Source organism: Penicillium antarcticum (assembly GCF_028974205.1).
Source record: "Penicillium antarcticum strain IBT 31339 chromosome Unknown utg000001l_segment0_segment0, whole genome shotgun sequence".
Taxonomy (NCBI): Eukaryota; Fungi; Ascomycota; class Eurotiomycetes; order Eurotiales; family Aspergillaceae; genus Penicillium; species Penicillium antarcticum.
This window is the reverse complement of record NW_026695299.1, coordinates 1,345,433-1,370,484: the sequence shown is the minus strand read 5'-3', so window position 1 is coordinate 1,370,484 and position 25,052 is coordinate 1,345,433. Positions and strand designations below refer to the sequence as shown.

The following is a 25,052-nucleotide window of genomic DNA, read 5'->3' as shown; positions in this document are numbered from 1 at the left end:
CCGCACATCAAACCTAACAAGACGAAGGTTCAGTGAGACGAGGGGCCCCTGGAAAGGTTCTCAGATTGGTATATCAGTCTACAGCGCACTAGAGAGCGCGTTCAAGAATAACAATCGCTCGCGGCCAATTATCCGGTATAGAAAGAGTCAATTGTTTCCAGCTATTTTCATTAAAAAAACTTTTGACTAGAGATAAGATACATGTACACCAAGAATGAGACTAGGGCAACGGCGAAAAATCATGATCATGCGCCCCCTGCAAATAATCATAATCATCATCAACCCACTGTACAGCAGGGACAACACGGCCCCAATCAACCCTCCCGTCCAAACTGCGCGGCAACACAAACTTAAGCCCACTCCGATACCAGCTCGCAAACTGAATAGATACAAGCATAACCCTCGGATCATCAGTCCGATTCGGCATACCAGCATGCCACAACCTGAAATCCCGAATCATCAAAGAACCCTTCGGCAACCCAGGCTGGATACCGGGACTAATGCGCCTCCTTTCCTCCAGTAAATCTGCCCTGATCTGCTTATGCTGGGTGGTTTGATCCAGCACATATCGATCCGTGTCCGTATGACTACCAAGCCACACCTCCGTCGCTCCATTCTTTGGCGAGGTATCGACAAGATTGACATTTACACAGAAGGCAAATGGCATGCGCGGCATATCAAAGTCGACATCGATATGCACTGGCTGTCTCTCTGTAGCTTTGAATGCCGTGTTGGCGCTGTAGAAGCGCATTGTTGGGTGTGGGCCGATCATACTTTCGATTACGGATGTTGCGAAGGGGTTGGCGATTATATCTTCGAAAATGTACTCTGCTGAGCAGACGGGCTCTTGTTGAATGTTGCCTGTTCCTTTGCCGAAGTTTCTGTGAGTCTCTGTGCGTTCATAGAGGCTTTTGGCTTCGTCGACCATTCGCTTGTTGAGCTTGTCCAGATGGGATGGATTGACGGCGTTCTTGAGGACGACTATTCCATCACGATGGAGAGCTTCTAGACATTTTTGCAGGCTGTGTGATCCGATTTGTCGAGTCGCAAGCTCAGCGTCGGTTAACTCGATAAGTTTAATCTGGGGTTCTTGGGAAGCCATAACTTTAGCAATGTATCTGTGATATCCTACTCTTGGAGGCACATTTTATATGTTTCCTTCCCCACTGATGGTATGAATGCATCGTTGCTTTCAGCACAATGTAGTTCGTTTCCCCTCATCCAGTTATGCACCGACAGTTGAAGTTACCTATTTGGGTTAGTGTGGGGGCATGGCCCATGATACACAGAATCATGGATCTTTGAGTAACAAAGTACCCCCAGACTATTGTATTGGAATTTTCCACCAAAACCTGAGTATGTATACCTGGTATGTTTACTGAGCATATATAGCCACGGGTAGAAGGATTTAGACAGACCGAGGGTTTTCATGTGCTAGAAGACTTTCTTTAAACACTCTGATATTGTTACTTTCTCTGCCGGGGACTTGTGATGGTAGATTAGCGGAATTTAGCATTGCGCTGAATGATCCGTACAAATTACAAGCACAAATACAAGTGAAAGGGTTTGAACAGGTAAAATGTCCACAAGCTGCATAAACCTACTCTTGGTCGTGTAGGGGAGCTAAAATGACGGAAATCAAGAGTTACTACTCATGTAAGAGAAACTAGCGCCATTGGGGTTATTATGAATGGACATCCCAGAAGCATAACGATCAAGAGTATTCTAGTAATAAGTCATTAGTACAGTTCAGAAAACCCGGGAGAAAGCACTTATCATATGCAACCAGAACATGCCAGTGAAGCCAAAAGTGAACCAGCTGCGAAATCGCGCCATCTTATGATTAAGATCTGTAAGTCAGTATGTGACCAAGTAGATTTTTGAAGTCTGACTCTCACTATTAAATTAAGAAGGTTATTGAAGCCGGAATTGCCTGAGCAAGAATCTACGCAACTGCCCAGTGGCCAAAAGCAATACCGATCCAGAGCTAACAGCAACCCAGTCTCGCTTTGACATGCGATCGGTGCCAGCAAATATAAGAACGTAGAGCGACTTGGCGGCAAGGTCTCCGTTGATAACACCAGCAATGAGAATCTGAATAGATAGGTGATAGTCATGAAACGCAAGGCGAGCTGTTCTTACTGTAGGGGGAACCAAGTTATAAAATTTTTTCGAGATCAGCGGACCAGCCGATTCCAGGGCAGAGGAGGCAATGTCGGCACTGCTATAGCGGTAGATGACAATAGCCGCAACAATATAAAGCTCATATCAATATTTCATATCAATCACTTGCAGGAGTGCAAGAACTTTTGGAGAATTCTAAGGCGGCTGTATGTGTTTATAAAAATTAACCATGTGTCATTTTATCTGATATAAGTCGTGTTTATCCACCAGAATGACGCCGCTATGAAATCAATGTGGGACGTGTATCTGCTTAGCTCTACGGGCCGGATGACTGATATAATGGACACACTGGTCATGGATATGTAAACTATAGTTATTATCAGTCTTTATATCGCAGCCTGATAGGGAGGACCATTTTTATGCATTGATTTATCCCACTATGATCTCTCCTTCTTCGACCCTTTCAGCTTCATTTTCGAGGGCCTGAGGTCAGTCATATAGACTCCATGAAAACAGCGCGTGAAAGGGGCTTCGGACGTAGGTGAGCCGACATGACGATTAAAAAGTCAATTTAAAATTGGTATGTGATAATGCCAAGTTAAGTGCGTGAGTGGAAAACTATATCTTTGGGAGGTTAGATCAAAGCTTGTTCGTTGTATGAATGGTTAACTGCAATTCAATTCTGTTATAATCATTCTATCGCGCCATCTACATATTAAGTTGCATAAATTTCATAATTTCGTACCCATGTTCACATGAACAGCCTTGACCTGACTATAAGCCTCAAGACCAGCCTCGCCCAACTCTCGTCCAATACCACTCTGCTTCACACCACCAAACGGAATGCGCGGGTCACAGTCCTGGCTACTGTTAATCCAGACCATACCGGACTCAATCTCTGCAGCGACGCGGTGAGCTCGCTCTAGATCGCGGGTGAAGACAGATGCGCCGAGACCATAGGTGGTATCATTAGCACGGCGAATAGCTTCTTCTTCGTCATCGAAGGGGAAGATGACCACGACAGGACCGAAGACTTCTTCTTGGGCGATGCGCATGGAATCAGTGGCATGGACGATAACGGTGGGCTGGACAAAGTATCCATTTGCGTTCTTTGCATCAGTATGCTGGTAGGGGCCACCCCCGGTGAGAATAGTCGCACCCTCGCTCTTGGCGATTTCGAAATAGGAGAGGATACGGTCATATTGAGCACGTGTGACCTGGGGGCCTTGAAAGACGGCCTCGTCCCACTGATCACCGATCTTGACGCTTTCAACTGCAGCCTTGTAAGAAGCAGTGAATGATTCCAGGATATCGCGATGGACGAAAATACGGGAAGTGGCTGTACAAATCTCGCCCTTGTTGGACATGATACCGGCGTGTGACCACTTGACTGCTTGGTCCATGTCTGCGTCGGGGAAGACAAGAAGAGGAGACTTGCCGCCAGTCTCGAGGGTGATATTTTTAAGAGTGCCAGCAGCCATCTTCATGATTTCCCGAGCAGTCCCAGTTGACCCGGTGAATGCAACCTTGTCGACCAGCGGATGCGATGCCAACGATGCGCCGGCTTCGCAGCCGTACCCGTTGACGATGTTGACCACACCGGGAGGGAATCCGGCTTCCTTGATTAAGGTACCGAGAATAAGGGCGCTAAGAGGGGTTTGCTCGGCGGGCTTAAGAACAACTGTGTTTCCGCAAGCCAAGGCAGGACCTAGCTTCCAGGTTGCCATTGACAAGGGGTAGTTCCAGGGAATGATCTGACCGACAACACCAATGGGTTGACGGATTGTGTAGGCAAATTTTTGAGGAGTGGTGTTGATGGTTTGGCCAAAAGTCTTATCGGCCCAGCCACTATAGTAGCGGATTGTGGTAATTGCCTCTGTGAGGTCTTCATCAACAGCGACGTGGTAGGGCTTTCCTAAGTGGGAGTTAGCAAGTTACGAGGCATTCGTTAAAATCAAGCATACCATTATCCCATGCGTCAATAGAAGCCAGAAGTCCACGGTTCTCCTCCATAAGATCGGCCAATCGGCCCATAAGTTGGCCCCGGTCTGTAGCGGGGAGCTGTTTCCATGAGGGGTGGACTAGGGCCGCTTTGGCTGCTTCCACGGCGCGGTTGACATCTGCGGCGCTGGCAGCTTGGACGGTAGCAATGGGCTTGTCGGTGCTGGCAATTGGATTAGTGAGGGGCTATAATTGATAAATGGTATGACATACGCGGGGTCAAGAGAGGTGATGGTTTGTCCTCCCGTTGCGAGTACAATTTCGTTGTTAATAAAGAGGCCAGTGGGCTGCTTGTAGCTGCGTCCATTGGGAGTGACAATATCGACGAAGAGATCCATTTTTGCTTGAGAAACTAAGCTCAAGGCGCGGAGTGTTTGATATAAGATCATTTGGGGACAGGCTATCCCCTTTTTGGCATGTCCTTCCGACTGATCTCCGACCAATTTGGCAAGTGTTTCCTTTCTAATCGCATGTGCACCAGCGGGCATTTATCGTGAAGTCACGAATCTCACTTCTCAGACCTTGACTTGACCAGGAAATTGCACTTGATTGTTCCATGTAGATGTTTCATACCTCAATCTTTGTCACTTCTGCTTGATGCAGCATCTGATATGCCTAAAGCAACTTGACAGATTCAACATTCATCCCTTGCTACAAGGGAAGAGAACATAGTAGACCCTCCCTTTTAGTGCATGCATCGGGGATTTCATATAATAGCTCCCTGTCAAGTAAAAACTGCACGAACGGTATCAAAAAGTACGTTGGCCCCGTCAGCATTGTAGGAATCTATTCGTGTCAAGGTTAGAAGAGCAATAAAAGTACCCTGTCACACCGTGGATATGCAATTCAAAGTAATTTTCAGTTAACGAGAACATTACCGTTGTGTCATATATGCAACTATAGCCTAAATCAAAGCCGACCACGTTTTTTGAAATAACAGATGCACTACCTAGACAATGGAATTACTTCTAATCCTACATCATGTATAATAACATTGAACAATACTTCTAATTCTGTTTCGGTCTGATAAAAACAAACAGTATATCTCAAGGCACACTAATATCTTTTCATGACAACAGTCAGTCGGTTATTCATAGACCTTTTTTTCGCATACCATCCTATGTCCAGGGGTAGACCAATGCTTACCAAGGTTACAATGTCAAAAATGATCATGTGACGACAGGTGACTTGAGGTGCCCTCTAATGAAGGAACCCGAAGAGTAGATCTACAGCTCTGTTGTATAGAGGCAATTCCATTCCTCCAAGTGGGGACGTGGGGTTCACCGCTCTGGGGCCAATGTGTCACGTCGATCGCGCGTTGCATACTCCTCATACCCGACACCGATTCATTGACATCGCAGTTCAAATGGAGTGCTCAGTGCTCCATCAGTGTAAGACTGAAAGGCGATTCTATTGTCAGCACAAAAAGGAAGGTGGGGGTGAGATTGATAAAGGTGGGTTAACCGAAGAGGAAAGTGATTCCGACCGCGCAAACCTACTCTCCGAGTATACAACCAACGTAGATGGAAAGAGACTCCAACATCCCAACTATATCTAGATCACTAGGTATTCATCCAAACTCCTCCATCAATATACCCCTCCAACCCCCAAACAATTGTCTCTCAACACCTCCCTACACAATTTTCCAAAATGGCATCCCTCGGCGGCATCATGGTGGCGATCATCACACCCTTCACAGATGACCGCACCAAAATCGACGAAGGCCGCCTCCAGCAACACATTGAGCATCTCATCACAGCAGGCTGCCATGGCCTCGTACCAGGCGGCAGCACAGGCGAATTCACAACCCTTAGCTTTGCCGAACGCAAGCAGTTAACAGAGCTGTGCGTGAAGTTCGCCGCAGGCCGTGTCCCCGTTGTTGCCGGAACTGGCAGCACCTCCACTGAGGAAGCCGTCGAGCTCTCCGTGCACGCAGCCAAAGTCGGTGCCGCCGCTACAATGGTTGTACCTCCCTTCTATGACCCGGTCAACCTGGAGCAGTTGCACGAGATGCTCAATGATATCTACACTGCCTCCAGCTTGCCAATTGTCTTCTACAACATCCCCTCCGCCAGTGGCTTGACGCTTTCGCCTACTGAGATCGCGGGACTCGCCAAGGTTGGCGTGAAGTACCTGAAGGATACCTCTGGTAATGCGCCTGCGCTTACAGAGTTGATCTTTGGTCTCTCCGATCAGATTACTGCATTCAATGGATGGGATACTTTGACATTCTACGGTCTTGCTGCTGGCGCGCCTGGCGGTGTTTGGGGTGCTGCCAACATTATTCCCGAGTTAGCCGTTGAGCTTTGGGATGCCGTTTCTGTAAAGGGCGACCTCAAGCGTGGACGTGAAATCTGGGCCAAGACCTGGCCTGTTTGCAAATTCTTGGAGTCGCATAACTATGCTGCTGCGGTTAAGACTGGCTGTGAATTGATTGGACAGCCTACTGGTGGCTTGCGCAAGCCTTTTGCTTTGCTTAGCCCCGAGTTAACGGCTGAGCTTAAGCAATTGTTGCAAAACGCTGGTGTTAAGACTATCTAGATGGGGTATTTAGATATATATATGCGGCTTTCAATGGATATATTCGTGGCCACCAAATATCTTTGAAACCTTGACTTATGAAGCCATTTAAAAATCTTGTCTACTCCTTATCTGTGCCCATTAGTCACATTGCCATTCCCGTTGACATGAAGAGATGGAGCCTTCACGTCGGGCCCAAACAATCCATTCCAACTCCGGCTACGAGCAACCTGAAAGGTCGCCGAGAGTGAGTTCTGATCACCAGTGCCAACAACGATCACTTTATACTCTCCCGCTTCGCTAAGCCATGCAGAGTGACCCTCGTCCCAAAAGCTCGTGGCGAGAGCAAGTGGAATTGAGATCAATACCTCTTGTCTCTCCCCCTTTTCGAGTCTGATCTTCTTGAAGCCCTTGAGCTCTCTGATTGGGCGTGCAACACTGCTGCTGGAGGGAGGTGAGATGTATACCAGGACAGTCTCCGCGCCACTGTATAGTCCGGTGTTGTCCACTGAGAATGCAACTTCTAGGATTTCCTCCTTGATTCTGTTCAAGCTTTCCAGAGGCTGCGACACAGAAAGACCTGATAGACAGAATTTTGTGTAGGAGAGACCGTACCCGAAGGGAAACAGGGGCTTCACTTTAGTCTTTTCGTAATAACGATAACCGACATAGACATCTTCGCCATACAATACACGTCCTCCCTCTGAACGGAAAGACAGATATGTTGGGTTCTGCTCGATGAACTCTGGAAATGTGAGAGGAAGCTTTCCGGACTGCAAGATGAAGTTAGTCAATATGAGAAGATATAGACAGTTTAACACTGACCGGGTTCACATCTCCAAAGATAATGTCCGCAATCCCATTTCCTGTTTCATTTCCGCCATACCAAGCATGAAGCAGTGCCTTGGCATCCCGAGCCCAAGGCATGCTGACAGGCGTACCGCTTTGCACTACTATCACAGCATTTGGCTGGACAGCGAGGATTCTCTCTATCAAATCATCCGACCGTGGAGGAAGTCCCATATGTGGACGGTCAAAGCCTTCACTTTCCCATTCCCCACTAAGTCCAACGCAGACGACGACCTGTTCAGCCATCTTTGCCAGGCTGACGGCATCTTCAATTGAGCGCTCTGCATCAATACGTCGACATCCTCCAACCCTCAGGCCACCAGGGCCAAACGAAACGACCCCATGCAACTTCAAGTTAGACGTTGGAGCCGTACCATAGTCGACAAGGATCTTATATTGCTTGTTTGCCTCAAGATATTTAGAACCGCGCTCCTCTGGAGTGCCGATACCAAAGAACGACGTTCCCTGGCGCTGGGTGGTCTTGTTATCGACTACCAACTCTCCATCGATAAATAGCTCTCCGGTACCGGCGACGGTGAGACCGAAGTCATATACTCCACTTTCAGCTGGTTCGAAGATGCCTTCCATTGTGATATAATAAAGGTCAGAGTGAACCTTTGGGTGCTTGTAATCCATCAGAAATGCAGAGCTGCTGGTCATGTGCAACTTGTCGACCGGTTCTCTGTCTTTTTTAGTAGAGGGCTCAGTAAACACGCTGAATGTATACCCGGTCTGACCCTCTTCATTTGTAAGCTGAGAGCCAAGAAGAGGCAGCTCTTTGTGGCCATATACTCCCTGAGAGAAGTTAACACCGCCGGTGCAGTTGCTAACTATTCCTTCCAATGGAGTGACTGCATAGTACCCCGGCAAGGCGGCAGAGCCTCCACCACAGTATGCCGCAATATTGGCGTTGGGTCCGATCACAAGAGTCTTCATAGCTGGGTCAAGAGGAAGGATGCGGTCGTCGTTCTTGAGCAAGACAATAGACTCAGAAGCTGCTCGGCGAAGCAGTGCTTGATCCTCAGGCAAGTTTCGTTGGAGTTCGGGTGCGTCCTCGGGAATGTTTGAGCTGGCTGTTGACTTTACCATCTCTAGCATCGAGCGGACCCGGTCATTGATAGTCCTATCAGAGACCTTGTTCGATGTAATAGCATGCACTAAGCCGGGTCCCCGGAATCGAGTTGGGCCAGGCATTTCAAGATCCAGTCCGGCATTGACGGCTTCAGTCCCACTGTACGTTCCAAACCTGTTTTGGTCAGTGGTGAAAGCAATGTAAAGTCTGGATGAGAAAACGTACCAATCACTCATAATAAGACCTTTATAGTTCCATTCCTTTCGAACAACATCCTGCAGCAACTTAGGGCTTTCACTCGCATGGCATCCATTGACCTTATTGTATGAAGTCATCAGAGCACCAGGATTCGCACCTGTAATGGCTAGTTGGAAAGGCAAAAGATAGATCTCCCGTAATGCTCGCTCTGTCACAAGTGCGCTAACAGCAACTCTTTCATGCTCCTGGTCATTGCAGACGAGGTGTTTCGGCGTCGGAATGATGTTCTCAGTCTGAACTCCTAGGCAATAACTCGTGGCCAAGGAGCCAGAGAGGACAGGATCCTCTGAGAAAGACTCAAAGCCACGCCCACCCAGAGGCCCTCGTTGAATGTTTATGGTCGGACCCAAAAGGACATGCGCCCCCTTCGCCTTGCACTCGGCGCCCAGGAGCTTTCCGAGAGAAAATATAAGGTCCTTGTCAAATGAAGCCCCTAGCGCAGTGGCACAAGGAAGGCAGGCTGCAGGGACACCATTGAAAAAGCGAGTACCACGAACACCGTTTGGTCCGTCTGACATTCGTATTTGAGGGATCCCTAGTCGAGGTATTGCTGCCGTGTGCCAGCCATCGACGCCTGAATTTGAGGTTAGCGGTGCAATGTCCCAGGACTGGAAGCCACCGACCTGATAGAAGGGATACTTTCTCATTGAGCGAAAGTTCCTCGAGCGTATTTTCAATGTTTATGTCTGACATCTTAGCGGAAGTGATCAACACGGGAGGATATTTCGAAGACGAAGAATTGGATCTTTTTGGGGAGCGGAGCCCATTCTTATGCAAAAGGCTATGCCAGCTTATGTAGAAATTCTATGTAATATTGTCTTAAAGAAATAATTCATTATCGTAATAACTTCGGTAAACAAGTGGGTGCATCGCGGAGTATCGGGCTTGGAGAATTGAGTAGCAATCCATTGGATCAGATTGCCTCGACACCCATGAGACATTCCAATTACACGGTGGAGTCGCCCTTGGCTTCAATGATTCTACAGATTAGCCTAATGGTCTAGGCTGCATATCGTGAACTACACCATGCATGACAAAGTGGCCATAAATACTTTTCCAATCCCACGTTTATATAATCTGTATTGCTTACCTGTGGCACTCGAAAATTGGCAAAAAAGAAATGAAAAAAGAGGTGAAAGAAGAGAGGCTATTTCAGAGCACAAGTCATGCATGAAATGACAGTTTCACTTCGAGAATTTGGTGAAGGGATTGTCCAATACTTCATGACACTATGAACAGACCCATGTCCCCCTGTCGTAGGAATGCGAAGAGTTGATCTCGCTCTAGCTGGTTTCGGAGCACTATGAAGCTCTGGCATTGATAAGAATTTGAGCAATGTCCAACATTTCAAGCACGTCACTCGACTCGTCCTTCCAAAAGTTCAGCATCTTAGTCACCTCAAAAATGGCCTCTTGCCAGCCTAGAGGCAACAGATGTACAAGATCTACACACCGCTCAGCAGCAAGGAGAACGAGAGCGCTTCTTGTACAAGACCGGAGCATGAGCCATGTTCCATGATGACGGTGATAGAAGCCTGTCTGATTCTGCTGGATTCTGTCCACGCAGACTTGCAGCCCCTTTCGAAGAAAAATATCACTGTTGCCATGTACACGGCCGTAAATCGCCTCCACTAGGAAGTGCCAGTACATAGTCTCTTGACAGTCCAGAAAGTGCCCCCGGAGAATAAATCGAAACGGTTCATATTGGTCTGTGTTGGGGGCTTCAGCGTCAAGAGCTAAGCCTTCAGGCAGAGAGCGGTACCTGGTAGAACCAGGGCATTAGCAATCTGTGACATTTCTTGCGTGTTGAGGATTTGTAAGTACCAGGCATCCTTCTGCTCCTCAAAATCCAGGATTGCGTATACCATGGTTGATTCTGAGATTGCCGTGTCGGGTCGATAGAGGTATCCCAAGATGCGATTTTCCAATCTGCGCAAGGCAATCTCAGCCAGATAAAAGTACCATGCTGCCTCATCTTTAGCCTTCAGTCCATCGGGTGGTGAAGGAAAGAACGTTGGGTAGCTTAGATCCAAGACGTTCTTTTGCGAAAGGTTTAGCTCCAGTCGAAGTTCCCTATTGGAAAAGTCAAAAGGTCAGATCAACGGTCCATAGTGGGATTACTTACAGCTCAGACTTGAAACAGGTCCAGTATATCCTCTGCTTAGTGTTCCATTCATCTTCGTACTGGCTGTCGTTTGTGCTTCGGGTGGAGAACCCTTGGCAACAAGCTAGTGCTTGTACAAACATTCTCCAGGCACCGACCGGTCGCAATGTTGCCATTAAATAGACACCGGCCAAGAAAAAGCATTGTGCTTCTATCGCGCCATTTTTGCAAAGCAGCATGCCCATTCGCTTTTGCGCAGCAAGGAAGTAGGACTCTGCCTGCAGGAATTCCTTTGACAGACGGAAAGAAGAGGACGATACACCTGGCTCATTTTTGATAAATGGAGTTACGATTGAGCCATGGGCATATATGAGAAGCTTTTATCCAGACAGCTTAGCAAAAGTCCAAATGTTTGAAACGAGAGGGAACTCACTAGTAGGCAAGATGTGGCATCCCAGCCGATACCGTTGTACCTCACAATCTTGACATATTCCGCTACATCTTCCTCTTTCAGAGTTGGATTGAAAATATGCACATCATCAAAGAAGTTCCGAAGAAGAATATCGGCCTCGTGAAGGTCAAGATCAACAGATATTGGTAGTTCCGACTGAACTTTGTCTTCTTCTGACTGCGATAGTGAATGTAGTCGCTGATCAAAGTTTTGATTCTCGAAAACAGGCCATTTCAAAACCTCGTCTATATTGATAAATGACGGTTTCCACTGAGCTTTTTGATCGATAACAGATGATCCAATGCTGAAGGAGATAGGCGACGTGGATGAAATGCTGTTAGACGGCGCTACCGGCACGTCATTGGATTTGGATTGGATGAGAGATTCTAGATCATCTATGCGCTTCAGGATAGCTAAACTCGCGGAATCAAACCTATGGTCTCGGTTAGCTTCCGTATCTCCGCAAGCTTCGAGACACTCACGTCGAAGGATCTATCTGCTGGTAGCTACATTCCGCCCCGAGACGGACACACGATGCGCACGCGGGTCGGGTATTGTCGCATTTAGTCCGTCGAAGGCGGCACGTATGGCATGCCTGTGTCGCTCGTTTCCGCGGGTACGTCCCGGCAGCACGAGGGTGCTTTCTCTTATGACTGGCCTTACCAGGAGGAGATTCTCCATCGGAAGGGGTTTCTGATTGGTTCTTAGACAGATAGACGGTCCCCATTCGAGCCGGAAAGCAGTCTCTTGACTGGTAGATTAGTGCGTAGAGAAGAGAGCATGAAGCGAGTTAAGTACTCAGCGGAGTTTCGGAACTCCAGGGGTCTTCCTAAGCTATTTTGGTTGTAGTGCGCATCTGAATTTTCCCCCTCCAAAGCCATAGCCAATATGGATAAATTCGATTCGCCCTGAGACGCTTTGTCCCTTCCCCGGACCCGAAACCCTGGGGTTGCCAGCGCGGGGATTCTCTCGCTTGGAGTTTGAGGCTAAACCTGACATGCGCGATCAGAAGCGGTTAGTTCAATACGCCACACTGCGTGAGACTGGCTTTTACCACTTGCACATTAGAAGACGAAGAACCATTCGGAATGGCGCTTTGCACGCCTCGTCCAGATTTCACTGCGGAATCACGGAGGTCTCTGTTGGAAAGATTGATATATCAAGGACTTCACCACGACAATCCCAGACCTCCACGGCATCCGAATCAGCTTTCTGCTTGAGTCCGACAACCAAACCAGCCAGCAGGATAGGAACCAGAGTCAGAATGGGCGACACCGACACCAAAGCAACCGCCGAGGTTCAACCTGTTCACAACAGCCCTGGCGAGTGGAGCATTTCAAGTGTTCTGCCCGATACCGGCACGCCGTGGTATAAGCAGCGTCACCTTCTGCTCCTCAACCTCGGGATGATCATTCCTTATCTCTCTTCGACTACCAACGGCTATGATGGATCTATGCTCAACGGCCTTCAGTCTATGAGCCAGTGGCAGAACTTCTTCGGCTCGCCGACCGGAACTCGTTTGGGCTCACTTTCCAACGGTGTAATCTTTGGTCAGATTCTCGCTTTCCCCATTGCTCCTTGGCTATGTGACCACACGGGCCGACGCTTCCCGATCTTTATCGGATCAGCTCTCCTGGTGATCGGTGCTGTGCTTCAATGCGCCGCTCAGAACTATGCTATGTTTCTGGCCTCCCGCATGGTCATTGGCTTCGGAGGCCTAATTGCAGTTGAAGCATCACCCATGTTGGTCAGCGAACTGGCATATCCACCTCATCGGTCCGTTCTTGTTGGTTATTATAACAATCTGTGGTATCTCGGGGCCTTACTTGCTGCATGGGTCACTTACGGAACTTATTTCATGGGACCCGATGCTTCCTGGGCCTGGCGCATTCCTTCGCTTTTGCAAGGATTATTCCCTTTGGTGCAAGTCATTTTCGTCTACCTGCTTCCTGAGTCCCCACGATATCTCGTACAGAAAGACCGATATGATGAAGCCCGAAAGGTCCTTACCAAGTATCACGCGGGTGGAGATGAGAACTCTGCGCTTGTTGACTTCGAGATGAAGGAAATCATCTTGCACATCCAGACCGCCAAGAATTCGTCCTCAACTGGCTACCGGGAGTTCTTTAGTACCAGAGGCAACATGCACCGCCTGTTCATTATCATTGCAGTACCGTGCATGATGCAGCTTTCTGGAAATGGCCTCACCTCCTACTACCTACATCTCATTTTGAACTCCATCGGTTTCACTTCGGACCCGCAGCAGCTCCGTATCAATGGTGGCCTGACAGTCTTCAACCTGGGAGTTTCCGTCATCCTAGCTTCATTCATGGAAATCGTTGGTCGGAGACGTCTGTTCCTGTTCTCAACAATAGGAATGTTGTGCTGTTTCGTGATTTGGACAATCCTATCTGCAATCAACGAGCAGAGAGGCTTCCATGATACGTCTCTTGGTACCGGTGTCATAGTTATGATCTTTATGTATCAGCTGTTCTACAACGCTGGTCTAAATGGGCCTCCATGGGTCTATATTACCGAAGTCCTCCCCACCCATCTACGTGCGAAGGGTACGAACATTATGCAGATCGCAGCTACATGTGCCATTCTTTTCAATGGATACGCCAATCCTGTGGCGATGGATGCAATCAGCTGGAAATACTACATCGTTTACTGCTGTGTAATTGCCTTTGAAATTGGTCTCGTCTACTTTGGATTCCCTGAAACCAAGGGGCGCAGTTTGGAAGAGGTTGCGTTAATCTTTGACGGAGAAGAAGCATTCGGCGAGGTCTCTGAAAAACAGGCTGCAGCTGAGGTTTAGGCCGGTCGGTTGTCACTGGCATGGCTGTCAATTGCAGGGCAGGGGTTTTTTACGGGATGCGGTCTTAATCGCAGCTTGTCAACTTGTATCTACCAGCGTACAGTTAATTTTATATAATTATTGAAAGAAGTTGCTTAAAGACGTAGAGCTTCGATGACTCAATGTAAAGATCTGTACATCTGTACATGGAAGAAATCAGGCGGGATTTCTATTAGTACGTGCATAGTCTCGCCCAGTTATGCAGGTATTTCTTTTTCTGTACGCGCTCTTTTATTCAGCTCCTTAATTTAGAAAACAAGATAGCGATTGTTCAGGCTGAAACAGGGAAACATAGACCGAGAACGAGAACGAGACTAGGCCCCGATTTTGACTATTTCCCGGAGCTAGTGGGCAAGCCTATCCTTGGAACGGCAGTTGAACCAGTCTAATGAAATCTAACTAAATATCAAGGGCCTCAGAGTCAAGCCCTCCGAGGAAATCAATCAATAAGCATCAATTATGCGAGACTAACTACCGTTAGCTACTCTTCTTCCCCCATACCCCTCTCACAGGAACAGCCACCCATGCAGCCCCCTAGTGAGGTACCACGGGATATTGCAGATTCTGGCAGCTGCCAGTACATTTCTGGTAAAGTCCGATAAATCCATAACCCCCGCAGTTCTGGTCAGGGTTACCGGTGCAGGGATAAAGACAATTTCCCATAGGCGTAACAGACGGCTTCTTGGCAGGGTCAATGCTGTTGCCACAGTAGCACTCCTGAGAGTTCTCAAGACCGGCAATTGTATACCCTGCAGCTTTGCAGTTCGAAATGCACTTTTCGACCGTCATGTCCGAGCCAGCCGAGCTGGAGCCACTTAGGATCCTTACGCCCCCTGCATTGTCGACCGCGCAGCCAATCCATTCCCAACCCAGCTCACCGGTAACGTCGGTATAGTAATGCTGTGGTGATCCAATCTGCGTGGGCGCACCGCAGCCAGTCCTGATTGTCGCGTCATCTGGACCTGGTTGGATGGGATTGCAGCCCGGTAGAGCATCCAGCCATCCGCCGACCTGCTCATCGATCGATGGTTCCAATAAACAGCCGTCTGTGATAGTGTCTGGATAGAGATGGATTGGCGCGCATTCGGTGATATCTCCACCGCCATCGTTGCACGTATCAATGGCTTCTTGAAGGACTGAAATGTCCCACCCGTTGATAAAGTCGCCATGTAGCCCGTATCCTGTAGGGTCACCGAAGGAAAAGACGAAAGGCTGGCTGTCGCCATACCACATGTCTGCAAAGTGCTCGGTGTGCCATGTAATCTCGTAGAAAATAGAGACAATGCGAACTGGGTGTGTCGCGGGACATGGGCCGTTGTCATATGTTTGGTTAGGATAGGCCACATGGGACTTATGATCGGGACTATCCAAGTTCACTCCATCCCAGCAGGAAGGGAAGTAAACTTGGGCGCGAAGGCCGTTGGGGCAGTTTGTCGTTGGGAATCCATTTGTTTGAGGCGTTGCGGGACCATCATAGTTGAGACAGGCGAAATTTCTCGCGTCGGCTTCAATACTGTCCTTGTACTGGCGGTCAAATGGACTGCCCGCAATCATGCGGAATCCAGCCGGGGGTGCCACTATCTTCCCATCCGTAGTTGGATCGGGGCGCTGTCTAGATTTGCCAGTGTGAGTATGACTGCGCCGTAAATATGGCTTTGGACCCCTTACTCGTAGTATATCAGAGCTCCACCGTTCTGTGGAACTTGAATGAAGCTTCCATTCTGAGCATGGTAGTAGAGAGAAGCAACCCAGTAGTTGGACTTGTCTTCAATTGCAGAGCAAGAGTTGCACTCCGACTCCTGAGTCATGTCATAGTTCATGGTAAACCCGAAGCCAGATCCACCCATGATGGTGTGAACATGATTGGAGACTGTCCCAGGTGAAATGAGAGGGTCTGCTCTCTCAATGACCAGAGGTGTACTGCATGGCACCTTGAAGAATGCCAAAGCAGGACCGATATATATCAACAAAGAAGGAATATAACTCGCACAAGCTCGCATGGTCATCATCGGTATAGTAGTTGCGTTTCTTCAACGTGAAATTCAGATAATGATTTTCTCCAAGTGGCAGTTTGATCTCCTTTTATTCTTCATATTCTTGGCCTTGAGCTGGTTGTTTCATTAGCACAATCTAAGTTGTTGTGTCTCTCTACTTCGGCATACAAGAGAGAGTACATGCTGAAGCGATACAGTCGCTATCTCCGAGACTCCGCGTAAATAATATAAGAAAAGGGGTAGACTTCATGATATTGCTCAGTTGACACATTCGGACATCAATTGAGGTTTCCACGTGGTTACATTGAAGAACACACGGCGGCAGAGCCCTTGCTAAGACTAGATTAGTGCCGAACAACCCCGCAGGAACACGGCTGTGGGCCTAAGATGTATATTAAACATGCATGCTTTGCGGGGTTGACCTACAGTAGTGTCGCTGAAATTAAAGGGTCTACAGTCGAAGGACGGGCCCATTGGTACAAAGCCCGAGCGGCCCGGGCCACATACGACTTTCAGAAGAATCCGCTTTGGTTAAAGCAGGAAACAAAAGTGGAAGGTAAGCCATGATCTTAAGAAAAGCCATAGAAAGTTTACAGCGGTCTATCCCTATTGGTCATATCTAATTATTGTGAGGACTTCGGCTTTTTCAACTTGAACTATCAATTCTCAATATAGCTCCGTTTAACCTAGCGGTCCCTAGTAGGTACGTGTACTTGAGATCCCAGTCAAGTATGAAATCATAGAGCGCTCAAATAGTTGCGTAGGTAGTTCCCAAATCAGACAGTCCAGTTCCATCCGCATTGATGAGATATTCAGGGAAAGCACCAAAATACGCATACCTTTCCACGTAGTCTTGCGAGTCCAACCAAGGAAGAGCCTGCTCCAAGAATGCGATCTGCTGCTCTTCGCTTCCATAGCACTCAAACTCTGTAATCCAAATTGGGAGACCCAAAACATCATGCGCGTTTGTCACATTGCCTTCAAACCAGACAGCACCATTCTGGCCATCAGGGGTAACACAGTCCTGGTAATAATGAATAGCTGCAAAGTCCAAGTGGCAACCAGTGCAGTTTCCCAGGAAGTATTGAGTCCATGTAGCGGTATTATAAGAGCCGCCAGAAGATGAACCAACGTTATTCCACAGGACACTGGGAGAACCGATTCGTACGGTTCCCGCAAAGGGCTGCATGTAGGTAAGATACCCAGCTGCAGCTTTCTCGGGGATGATGTTCGATGAAGCATCATAAGTCAAATCAGGCTCGTTGAACCCAAGGATGTTCATCGTTCCTGGAGTTTGTACAGCAGCCGTCCAGTCTGAATCGGCACCGCTGGGCAATCCCCACAGCATGGGAACACTGATAGATGGGTTAATCGAAAGTCTTAACCAACTTGATTGGTTTAACTTACAACTCAAACGAGGAGTCCAAGTCCCAGGACGGGTATCCCCAATCATAGGCCCATGATACCTTCGTGTTGCCCTTAAAAAGGTTCGCGTACACTGCATTCCCGGAAGGGTTGTTGTTGTTGTATGCGATTCCTCTCTTCGCAGAAAGGCCATGCGCCTCATGGAGACACAGAGCGGCCAAGAGAAGATAAGTGTAAGCCATTGCTAAGGTATGGTGTGAGGTCTTTGGTGATAGAAACTTGTGGCCTGTCGTGAGGAGTAAAATATTCTGCCAAATAGACTTAGGGATAGTTTAGAGTACCCTAATTCATATATCAGTTTACTTTTTGACTTTGAAACGAACTAACACGAGTCTTGTGGGTGGGTCATCACTTGCGCAATCAGAATATTTCCTCAGACTGCAACATTGTTCCAAAAATCTCATTTCTCTCACTGGTGGCTTTCTTGGCATCATTTTTTCTACGCGAAATTAGACACACCATTAAACAAAGCCAATAAAGACGTCCGAAAATACAATGCGGAGTTTCGGATCCCTGCAGCCGCTTGATTGAGCACAAAGCCGAAATTTCTTCAAGCATCTGCTCGTTTGGATTCAATTTGCGGATTTTCGGGAGAAGAGTATTTACTATGGAATATACTTCCTTCACGGATCACCTGCATTAGCTCCAAATCTTGCTTTACATTTATAATCGAGGCTGCGGAATCTCGGGTCTATCTTGCAATGCATGCTCGCTCGGACAAGTTCTGCATCGGCTTAATTTACCGCCACATGCATTCAATTTTGAGGGGAAGTGGGTTTCAAGTTTTTGTCTAGTCCAGGCTAAGAATCAACTCCCGGTAATGAAGAAAGTAAGGAGGCTCCTGATTTTTGCTCTCCATTATGTGGGTACACATATAAATAGGGATATGAGCGCCGTGGACTCTAAGATACAGGCATCACTTCAACCATCTCACCGAAGCAAACATGGTCCGCTTTGGTATCTTGGCCATCTTGCCTTTGGCACTTGCTGCAAGTGCGGCTTTGATAGATATCCCGTCAGTAGATGCTGCTGTTGCTGCGGCGCTCGAAGAATATGGGAATTATGAAGCATACACCGGTCCTCAGAAAAAGCCCCCAGCGAAAGCAAAAATCACCCAAGAAAGCGCCTTGCTCCCTAGCGGCTCCTCGTTTTGGTTGGAATCTATAGGTCATCAAGGTGTCTCTGCCTTTGGGGCTTCTGGATACCAAGTCTTCCGTAACGTCAAGGACTTTGGTGCGAAAGGTAACGTACCTTCTTGATGAATATATGGCAGAACTAAAGTACTGATATGAGAACCAGGTGACGGTGTCACCGATGATACTGCAGCAATCAACGCAGCAATCAGCAGTGGTGATAGATGTGGGCAGGGCTGTGGATCAGATACAACCACCCCAGCCTTGGTCTACTTCCCTGCCGGTACCTACATGATTTCGTATCCGATCTTCGACTACTATTACACGCAAATTATTGGAGACCCCACGAACATGCCCGTGATTAAAGCAACATCAGGATTTCAAGGCGGCTACCTCATTGACGCCGACCCATATTTCACTGCGGACCTCAACTGGGCATCCACAGTGGTATTCTTCCGACAAATTAGGAATTTTGTTCTAGATCTCCGCAGTATCCCCACGGGAAACACTGTGAGTGGCATTCATTGGCCAACGGCGCAGGCAACTAGTCTCCAGAACCTGGTCTTCCAGATGAGCTCAGCGTCTGGCACGAAGCATCAGGGTGTTTTCTGTGAAAGTGGTCAGTTGTGGTTCCTCTGATAGAGCCTTATAGATGAGATTGCGCTAATACTAAATAGGCTCTGCTGGCTATATGGGTGATCTTGTTTTCAATGGAGGAAACATTGGTGCAGCACTAGGCAACCAGCAATTCACCATGAGAAACTTGACCTTCAACAATGCAATCACCGCTATCAGTCACTACTGGGACTGGGGTTGGACCTATAAGAGCATTCATATCAACAATTGTCAGGTCGGTATTGATATTACCTCCGGAGGCCATGACCAGCAGACCGTTGGCTCTCTCACCTTGCTGGATAGCTCTATCACCAACACACCAGTGGGTATCGTTACTGCCCGTGATTCCACCTCTCAGCCTCCGACGGCAGGCAGTGTTGTCCTTGAGAATGTGTCCGTTCAAAATGTCCCTGTCATTGTTCAAGGCCCGGGCCAGACAACTGTTCTGGCTGGTGGAACCATGCATGTAGATGCCTGGGGGCAAGGACATAGCTACACCCCAGATGGTCCTCAGGCCCTCCAAGGTACCTTCACGCCCAACTCTCGGCCATCATCACTCCTCCAAGGACAGCAGTTCTATGAACGCTCCAAGCCTCAATACAGCGCTTTGAGTGTGTCTTCATTCAGTAGCACTCGAAACGGCGGTGCAAAGGGTGATGGAGAAACAGATGATACAGCTGCTCTCCAAAAGATCATCAACGATGCTGCATCATCTGGCAAAGTAGTCTACTTCGATGCGGGCACATATCGTGTCACTAGCACTCTCAAGATCCCGGCAGGCTCCAAAATCGTTGGTGAAGCCTATCCAGTGATCATGTCTAGCGGCAGTTTCTTCAGCAATATGGATAGTCCCCGGCCTGTTGTTCGAGTTGGCGCTTCTGGTGACAGTGGCCAGGTTGAGTGGTCAGACATGATTGTTAGCACACAAGGTGCACAAGCAGGGGCTGTTCTCATTGAGTGGAATCTCGCGTCTCCCTCTGGAAGCCCCTCTGGGATGTGGGATGTGCATGTAAGGGTTGGAGGGTTCGCGGGCTCCCAACTTCAGGCTGCACAGTGTACTGCGACTCCAGGCACAGCTACCACGACGGCGAATCCAAATTGCATTGCTGCCTTTATGCTCATGCACATCACATCATCTGCCACTGGGCTGTATATGGAGAACAACTGGTTTTGGGTTGCAGATCAGTATGTTTTCTGAGTATCACTCACTTCTTAAGAACGATGCTGACCAAGTAGTGACCTTGACGGAAACGGCCAGCTCACTATCTATAGTGGTCGTGGAATGAACATTGAGAGCACCCAGGGAAATATCTGGCTGTAGGTATCACGTTCAAATCCGCAGGAAAGATCAAGATGAACTAACTCAACATCCAGCTCGGGTACCTCGGTGGAACATAACGTGCTTTATCAATATCAGCTTGCTTCAACGAAAAACATTTACATGGGACAGATACAAACCGAGTCGGCGTGAGTATATTATTCGCATTACATGATAAAGTCCACTTACTCATGATTCTCAGGTACTACCAACCAAACCCCGTCGCCACAACTCCATTCCCCGTTGTGTCCTCTATTCATGATCCCAACTTTACAACATCGTGCGCTGGCAAAGGCAAGTATTGCGCCGAAGGTTGGGGTCTGCGAGTTTTAGATTCGACTGGTATCTTCGTCTACGGGGCGGGGCTGTACTCCTTCTTTGATAACAATGATGCCTGTAAGAATGAGTCCTACCACTGTACCTTTGCCGAAACTGACAATAGTTAGCGTGCTCGGCCCAGGACTCCGGAAGAAGCTGCCAGAACTCAATCTTTAGCCTCGAGGGCTCATCTTCAATCTCCATCTACAATCTCAACACGGTGGGATCGGCCAGTATGGTTGATATTAACGGTGCCAGCGTTGCCAGTCAGGCTGATAACCTGAATGTGTTCAATGAGAATATCGCACTGTTCAGAAAGTGATTCAGTTGACTTGGTTAGTTGGTGGGCTGGTTGTACATTTGATTTGAGAAAGGGATCCTTTACAGTAGTCTTGATATAGCGAGGTCTAAAATTTTGGGCCTCTTTTATCATATCCACCATGTGTACTCTTATATCTCTTCCAACTGAGTGACTTCTCCTCATTCTTTAAAATTGTGACAGTATACCTCAGGCAATTGCGCTGTTTTTAACATGCAAATGAGTCCACTCCATCTATCAGTCTGAAATGTACACAATCATAGGATGCTGTGGACGTTGTGATATCCCTGCCTTCAACGAGGTCATCATGGAAGTAAGTGACATATTGATGCGTCTTGCTCTCCGTCGAAGCAATATGGACTTGCTAGCAAATCCCACGCTCAGGTATGCGCGACAAACACAGTGGTGTAGCACTTCCATAGAGAGAAATTCCCGCCGAGCCCTTTCCAGCTCCTATCAAGTGCAGAAGCGCGGGAACCACCTTCTGACGAAATGAAACAACTGCTTGGTTGGGAATATTTGATCAGGTGCATTGAAAAGTTTTGTTTGCAAATCACGAACTGGAGTCAAGATTGTTAGAAGGATATCCAAGCGGCTAAGTCCGAAGAGCCGTCTTCAAGTTGGCTCGGCTGAAGGCACAAGTTCCGTCGCTTGATGTATCAATCATTAAATATGGGTGCGGTATTGTGTCTGGTGTACCAGGAGGCTTTATCCGCGTCGAATAAAAACGGGCTTCCTGAGTTCTTCCTGGAAAACTGCGGAATGCAAATTGATAAATCCAGACGAACGACTCATGAGACGTGATGAAATGGCCTATCTACTCAAGTACCCAGTCTTTGACTTCGAGGCCGAAAACGACACTTTATACGGGCAGCTAGTCGACCTTTTGAGGCAATAACCCGAGCACAGCCGAAATCTTTAACAAAAAAAGTGAAAGTGTTGGAAAGTTCTCGAGAGAGGTTACGATCGTACCATTAGGGTCATTCTACCCTGAACGAATCACTATGCCGGCCGATCCCCAGAATGCATTACAGACACTTCTGCTCAAATACTCCTAACTTGGAGAAGGACAATACTACATGGCATCACTCGTCCCAGATTATGAACCTCTTTCTGGGGTCATGCACTCATGGTCCGGTCAGCCCAATCGCTATGCAGATTTGTACCCGGTTCCCCCTCCTCCTTTGCAAAATTTCCAGTGTGTGTTCCGGAAGTACCTGGAACTCCGATTCTCAGACGATGCGTTTGAAGAGTAGGAGGCTGACGCTCCGCATAAAATGTTCGTTCATCATCCAGCCATGACTCGCAAATTTTTGGATGAGTGGCCTGACGTAGTTCCCAATATGCTGACACTCCGGATGGAGAGAGTTATATACGAAGCATACTATGACGCATATATCCAGGGAGTCAGTTCCACCCTTGATCAGGGGTAAAGAGATATAGTAGCAAACAATGCAAGCGCCCAAGTGGCATAGCCTCGATGATCCAAGAAAGGCACTCATCAATGCGCTAAATGTATATATAGCAATTAATTGTGATTGATCAAGAATAAACAACAAAACTGACGTTAGATCTGGTGTTTATACACGCTTGTAGCAACTATACTTGCCATGCTGCGGGCCAATGATGTGCCTTGAGCCATCATGAGTCATCTTGATTCACCTGCGCTAGGCCGAAAGTGGATTAGCCGGGAATGAGAGTACAGTATATCCACTTTATCGTCCATTTGGTATATAAGACTGTTGGTTACGTTTGTAATTGTCTTCCCATTAAGCCACCTACGCCTTGAGAGCCACATCAAATGGCCGAGAAAGAACCCGTCGAGGGTCTACGCGACTCCGAACGGAACAGCCTGTCGACTGGCAACAATGACTCTGGCACAGACGATGCAAGCACTTACGAGCTGACTGGGATTCCGTTATTCCTGGTCATTACTGGGCTTGGTCTTTCAATCTTTCTCATGTCGCTGGACTCGTCTATCATTGCCACGGCTATACCCCGAATCACGTCGCAATTCAACAGTACTGGTGATATTGGCTGGTATGGAAGTGCATACTCCTTTGCGATGTGTGCTTTGCAACCTATCGCAGGAAAGCTGTTTGCAAACTTTGAGATGAAGGTGAGATAATCCCAAATTTGCAATTATACATGGAAATCCCATTAACGATATCAGCACATGTTCCTCGCCTGTTTTACCGTCTTCGAGCTGGGCTCATTGCTCTGTGCTCTTGCTGTCAACAGTCCTATGCTAATTGTTGGGCGTGCTATTGCCGGATCTGGAGCTGCAGGTTGCTTTACAGGTGCCTTCTGCATTGTTGCGATTTCCATCCCGCTGGTCAAGAGACCTTTCTACATTGGTATCCTTCAGTCGACCTTCGGAATCGCTACCATCATTGGACCAGTTTTGGGCGGTGCATTCACAGAGCATGTGACATGGCGTTGGTGCTTCTGGATCAACCTTCCCATCGGTGCTGTCACCATCATGACATTGGTCTTGTTTTTCAAACCGCCTCCACGAGGCTCGACGAAAGCTCCCTCGGTTCTTGCTAGATTGGAAAAGTTGGACTTCCTGGGTTGTTTCCTGTTCGCTCCAGCCATTATCATGATCTTCTTGGCTCTTCAATGGGGCGGATCCGAACACGCTTGGAAGAGTGCCACCATCGTTGGTCTCTTCATCGGAGGCGCCGGCCTCGGTGTTGTCTTTGCTCTCTGGCAAATCCGAAGAGGCGACAACGCCATGATTCCACCACGCCTGATCACTGAGCGTACAATTTTCTTCTCGTGCTTCAGCGAGTTCTTCGCCATGGGTGCCGTTTACATTTCCATTTACTACCTACCAGAATGGTTTCAAGTCATCAAAGGCGCCCCACCCACAAAGTCTGGAGTCATGTATCTCCCTTTAGCACTATCAGATGTTCTCTCTGCAACACTGACCGGCGCTTCACTCAAGTATCTTGGATACCCGAATCCCTACATGCTACTCGGAACGGGCCTGATGAGCATAGCAACGGGGCTCTTCTCTACCTTTTCCCTGGGCACTCCCCACCAGCAGTGGATCCCATTCCAAGTTCTCCAAGGCCTTGGTGTGGGTATGACCCTCTCAATGCCTTACGTTGCCACACAAACAGTCCTCAAGCCAGAGGATATTCCTGTCGGAACCTCATTGCTGCAATGCTTCCAGTTTTTTGGGGCTTCCGTGAATCTTGCCATTGCAGAGGCTATTTTCGAAAACAAACTGGTTTCGCGGCTTCACAGCTGGGGATTCGAAGAGCTCGAAATTGAGAAAATTCTCAGTGCAGGCTCCGCTGAAGCGAGGAGCGTAGTTTCTCCAGAACACATTCCAGGCGTGCTTGATGCGTACAACTATGCAATCACCAGGACGTTCTATGTTGCAACTAGTGTTGCTGCAATTGCATTTCTTCTCTCGCTAGGGATCCGCTGGAGGAGTGTAAAGCCAAAGCCTGAGGCTGCTGTCTCTGATGAAGAAGCTAGGTCGGCAAGTTCGTAAACATCTGGATCTGTCTTTTTCATATTTTAGAATAATTATGCATAGTAATATAATCTTTAATGCATCTCGTGAACGCTATCCTTTTTTTCGTATTCTGTATCATTCTGGTCGACTAAATCTTTGTAAATGCTGTTCCTTTTTGGCATCTGATTGTCAATTGTAAGGTTGAAGATAAATACAAGTCAAG

The 25,052-nt window shown here is 47.9% G+C and overlaps 10 protein-coding genes across 10 annotated transcripts; 4 read left to right on the top strand and 6 right to left on the bottom strand.

Annotated features, from left to right (window-relative positions):
* Positions 1–220: 220 nt before the first annotated feature.
* On the bottom strand, positions 221–1,102 carry N7508_000512 (phytanoyl-CoA dioxygenase family protein; the record flags this gene model as incomplete). Its single annotated transcript, XM_058458597.1, has 1 exon — positions 221–1,102. One exon carries the CDS (start codon positions 1,100–1,102, stop codon positions 221–223), a length of 882 nt encoding a protein of 293 aa, XP_058324819.1.
* A 1,753-nt stretch (positions 1,103–2,855) lies between these two features.
* Positions 2,856–4,463, bottom strand: N7508_000511 (aldehyde dehydrogenase ALDH; the record flags this gene model as incomplete). The annotated part of the gene is made up of 3 exons (XM_058458596.1): positions 2,856–4,039; positions 4,089–4,288; positions 4,339–4,463. 3 exons carry the CDS (start codon positions 4,461–4,463, stop codon positions 2,856–2,858), a joined length of 1,509 nt encoding a protein of 502 aa, XP_058324818.1.
* Positions 4,464–5,775: 1,312 nt separating this feature from the next.
* N7508_000510 (dihydrodipicolinate synthase family protein) lies at positions 5,776–6,666 on the top strand (the record flags this gene model as incomplete). Its single annotated transcript, XM_058458595.1, has 1 exon — positions 5,776–6,666. The coding sequence occupies one exon, from the start codon at positions 5,776–5,778 to the stop codon at positions 6,664–6,666; it is 891 nt and encodes a 296-aa protein (XP_058324817.1).
* Positions 6,667–6,773: 107 nt separating this feature from the next.
* Positions 6,774–9,517, bottom strand: N7508_000509 (beta-glucosidase; the record flags this gene model as incomplete). The annotated part of the gene is made up of 4 exons (XM_058458594.1): positions 6,774–7,418; positions 7,471–8,740; positions 8,792–9,398; positions 9,448–9,517. The coding sequence occupies 4 exons, from the start codon at positions 9,515–9,517 to the stop codon at positions 6,774–6,776; spliced, it is 2,592 nt and encodes an 863-aa protein (XP_058324816.1).
* Positions 9,518–10,559: 1,042 nt separating this feature from the next.
* N7508_000508 (transcription factor domain-containing protein) lies at positions 10,560–12,105 on the bottom strand (the record flags this gene model as incomplete). The annotated part of the gene is made up of 4 exons (XM_058458593.1): positions 10,560–10,896; positions 10,949–11,217; positions 11,361–11,811; positions 11,861–12,105. The coding sequence occupies 4 exons, from the start codon at positions 12,103–12,105 to the stop codon at positions 10,560–10,562; spliced, it is 1,302 nt and encodes a 433-aa protein (XP_058324815.1).
* Positions 12,106–12,642: 537 nt separating this feature from the next.
* Positions 12,643–14,196, top strand: N7508_000507 (sugar porter family MFS transporter; the record flags this gene model as incomplete). The annotated part of the gene is made up of 1 exon (XM_058458592.1): positions 12,643–14,196. The coding sequence occupies one exon, from the start codon at positions 12,643–12,645 to the stop codon at positions 14,194–14,196; it is 1,554 nt and encodes a 517-aa protein (XP_058324814.1).
* A 573-nt stretch (positions 14,197–14,769) lies between these two features.
* N7508_000506 (DUF1996 and WSC domain-containing protein) lies at positions 14,770–16,241 on the bottom strand (the record flags this gene model as incomplete). Its single annotated transcript, XM_058458591.1, has 2 exons — positions 14,770–15,847; positions 15,904–16,241. The coding sequence occupies 2 exons, from the start codon at positions 16,239–16,241 to the stop codon at positions 14,770–14,772; spliced, it is 1,416 nt and encodes a 471-aa protein (XP_058324813.1).
* A 736-nt stretch (positions 16,242–16,977) lies between these two features.
* On the bottom strand, positions 16,978–17,836 carry N7508_000505 (glycoside hydrolase family 128 protein; the record flags this gene model as incomplete). The annotated part of the gene is made up of 2 exons (XM_058458590.1): positions 16,978–17,584; positions 17,637–17,836. The coding sequence occupies 2 exons, from the start codon at positions 17,834–17,836 to the stop codon at positions 16,978–16,980; spliced, it is 807 nt and encodes a 268-aa protein (XP_058324812.1).
* A 762-nt stretch (positions 17,837–18,598) lies between these two features.
* Positions 18,599–21,360, top strand: N7508_000504 (glycoside hydrolase family 55 protein; the record flags this gene model as incomplete). Its single annotated transcript, XM_058458589.1, has 7 exons — positions 18,599–18,896; positions 18,954–19,406; positions 19,465–20,587; positions 20,639–20,719; positions 20,777–20,869; positions 20,923–21,116; positions 21,167–21,360. 7 exons carry the CDS (start codon positions 18,599–18,601, stop codon positions 21,358–21,360), a joined length of 2,436 nt encoding a protein of 811 aa, XP_058324811.1.
* Positions 21,361–23,158: 1,798 nt separating this feature from the next.
* On the top strand, positions 23,159–24,865 carry N7508_000503 (MDR family MFS transporter; the record flags this gene model as incomplete). The annotated part of the gene is made up of 2 exons (XM_058458588.1): positions 23,159–23,476; positions 23,531–24,865. The coding sequence occupies 2 exons, from the start codon at positions 23,159–23,161 to the stop codon at positions 24,863–24,865; spliced, it is 1,653 nt and encodes a 550-aa protein (XP_058324810.1).
* Positions 24,866–25,052: the final 187 nt, after the last annotated feature.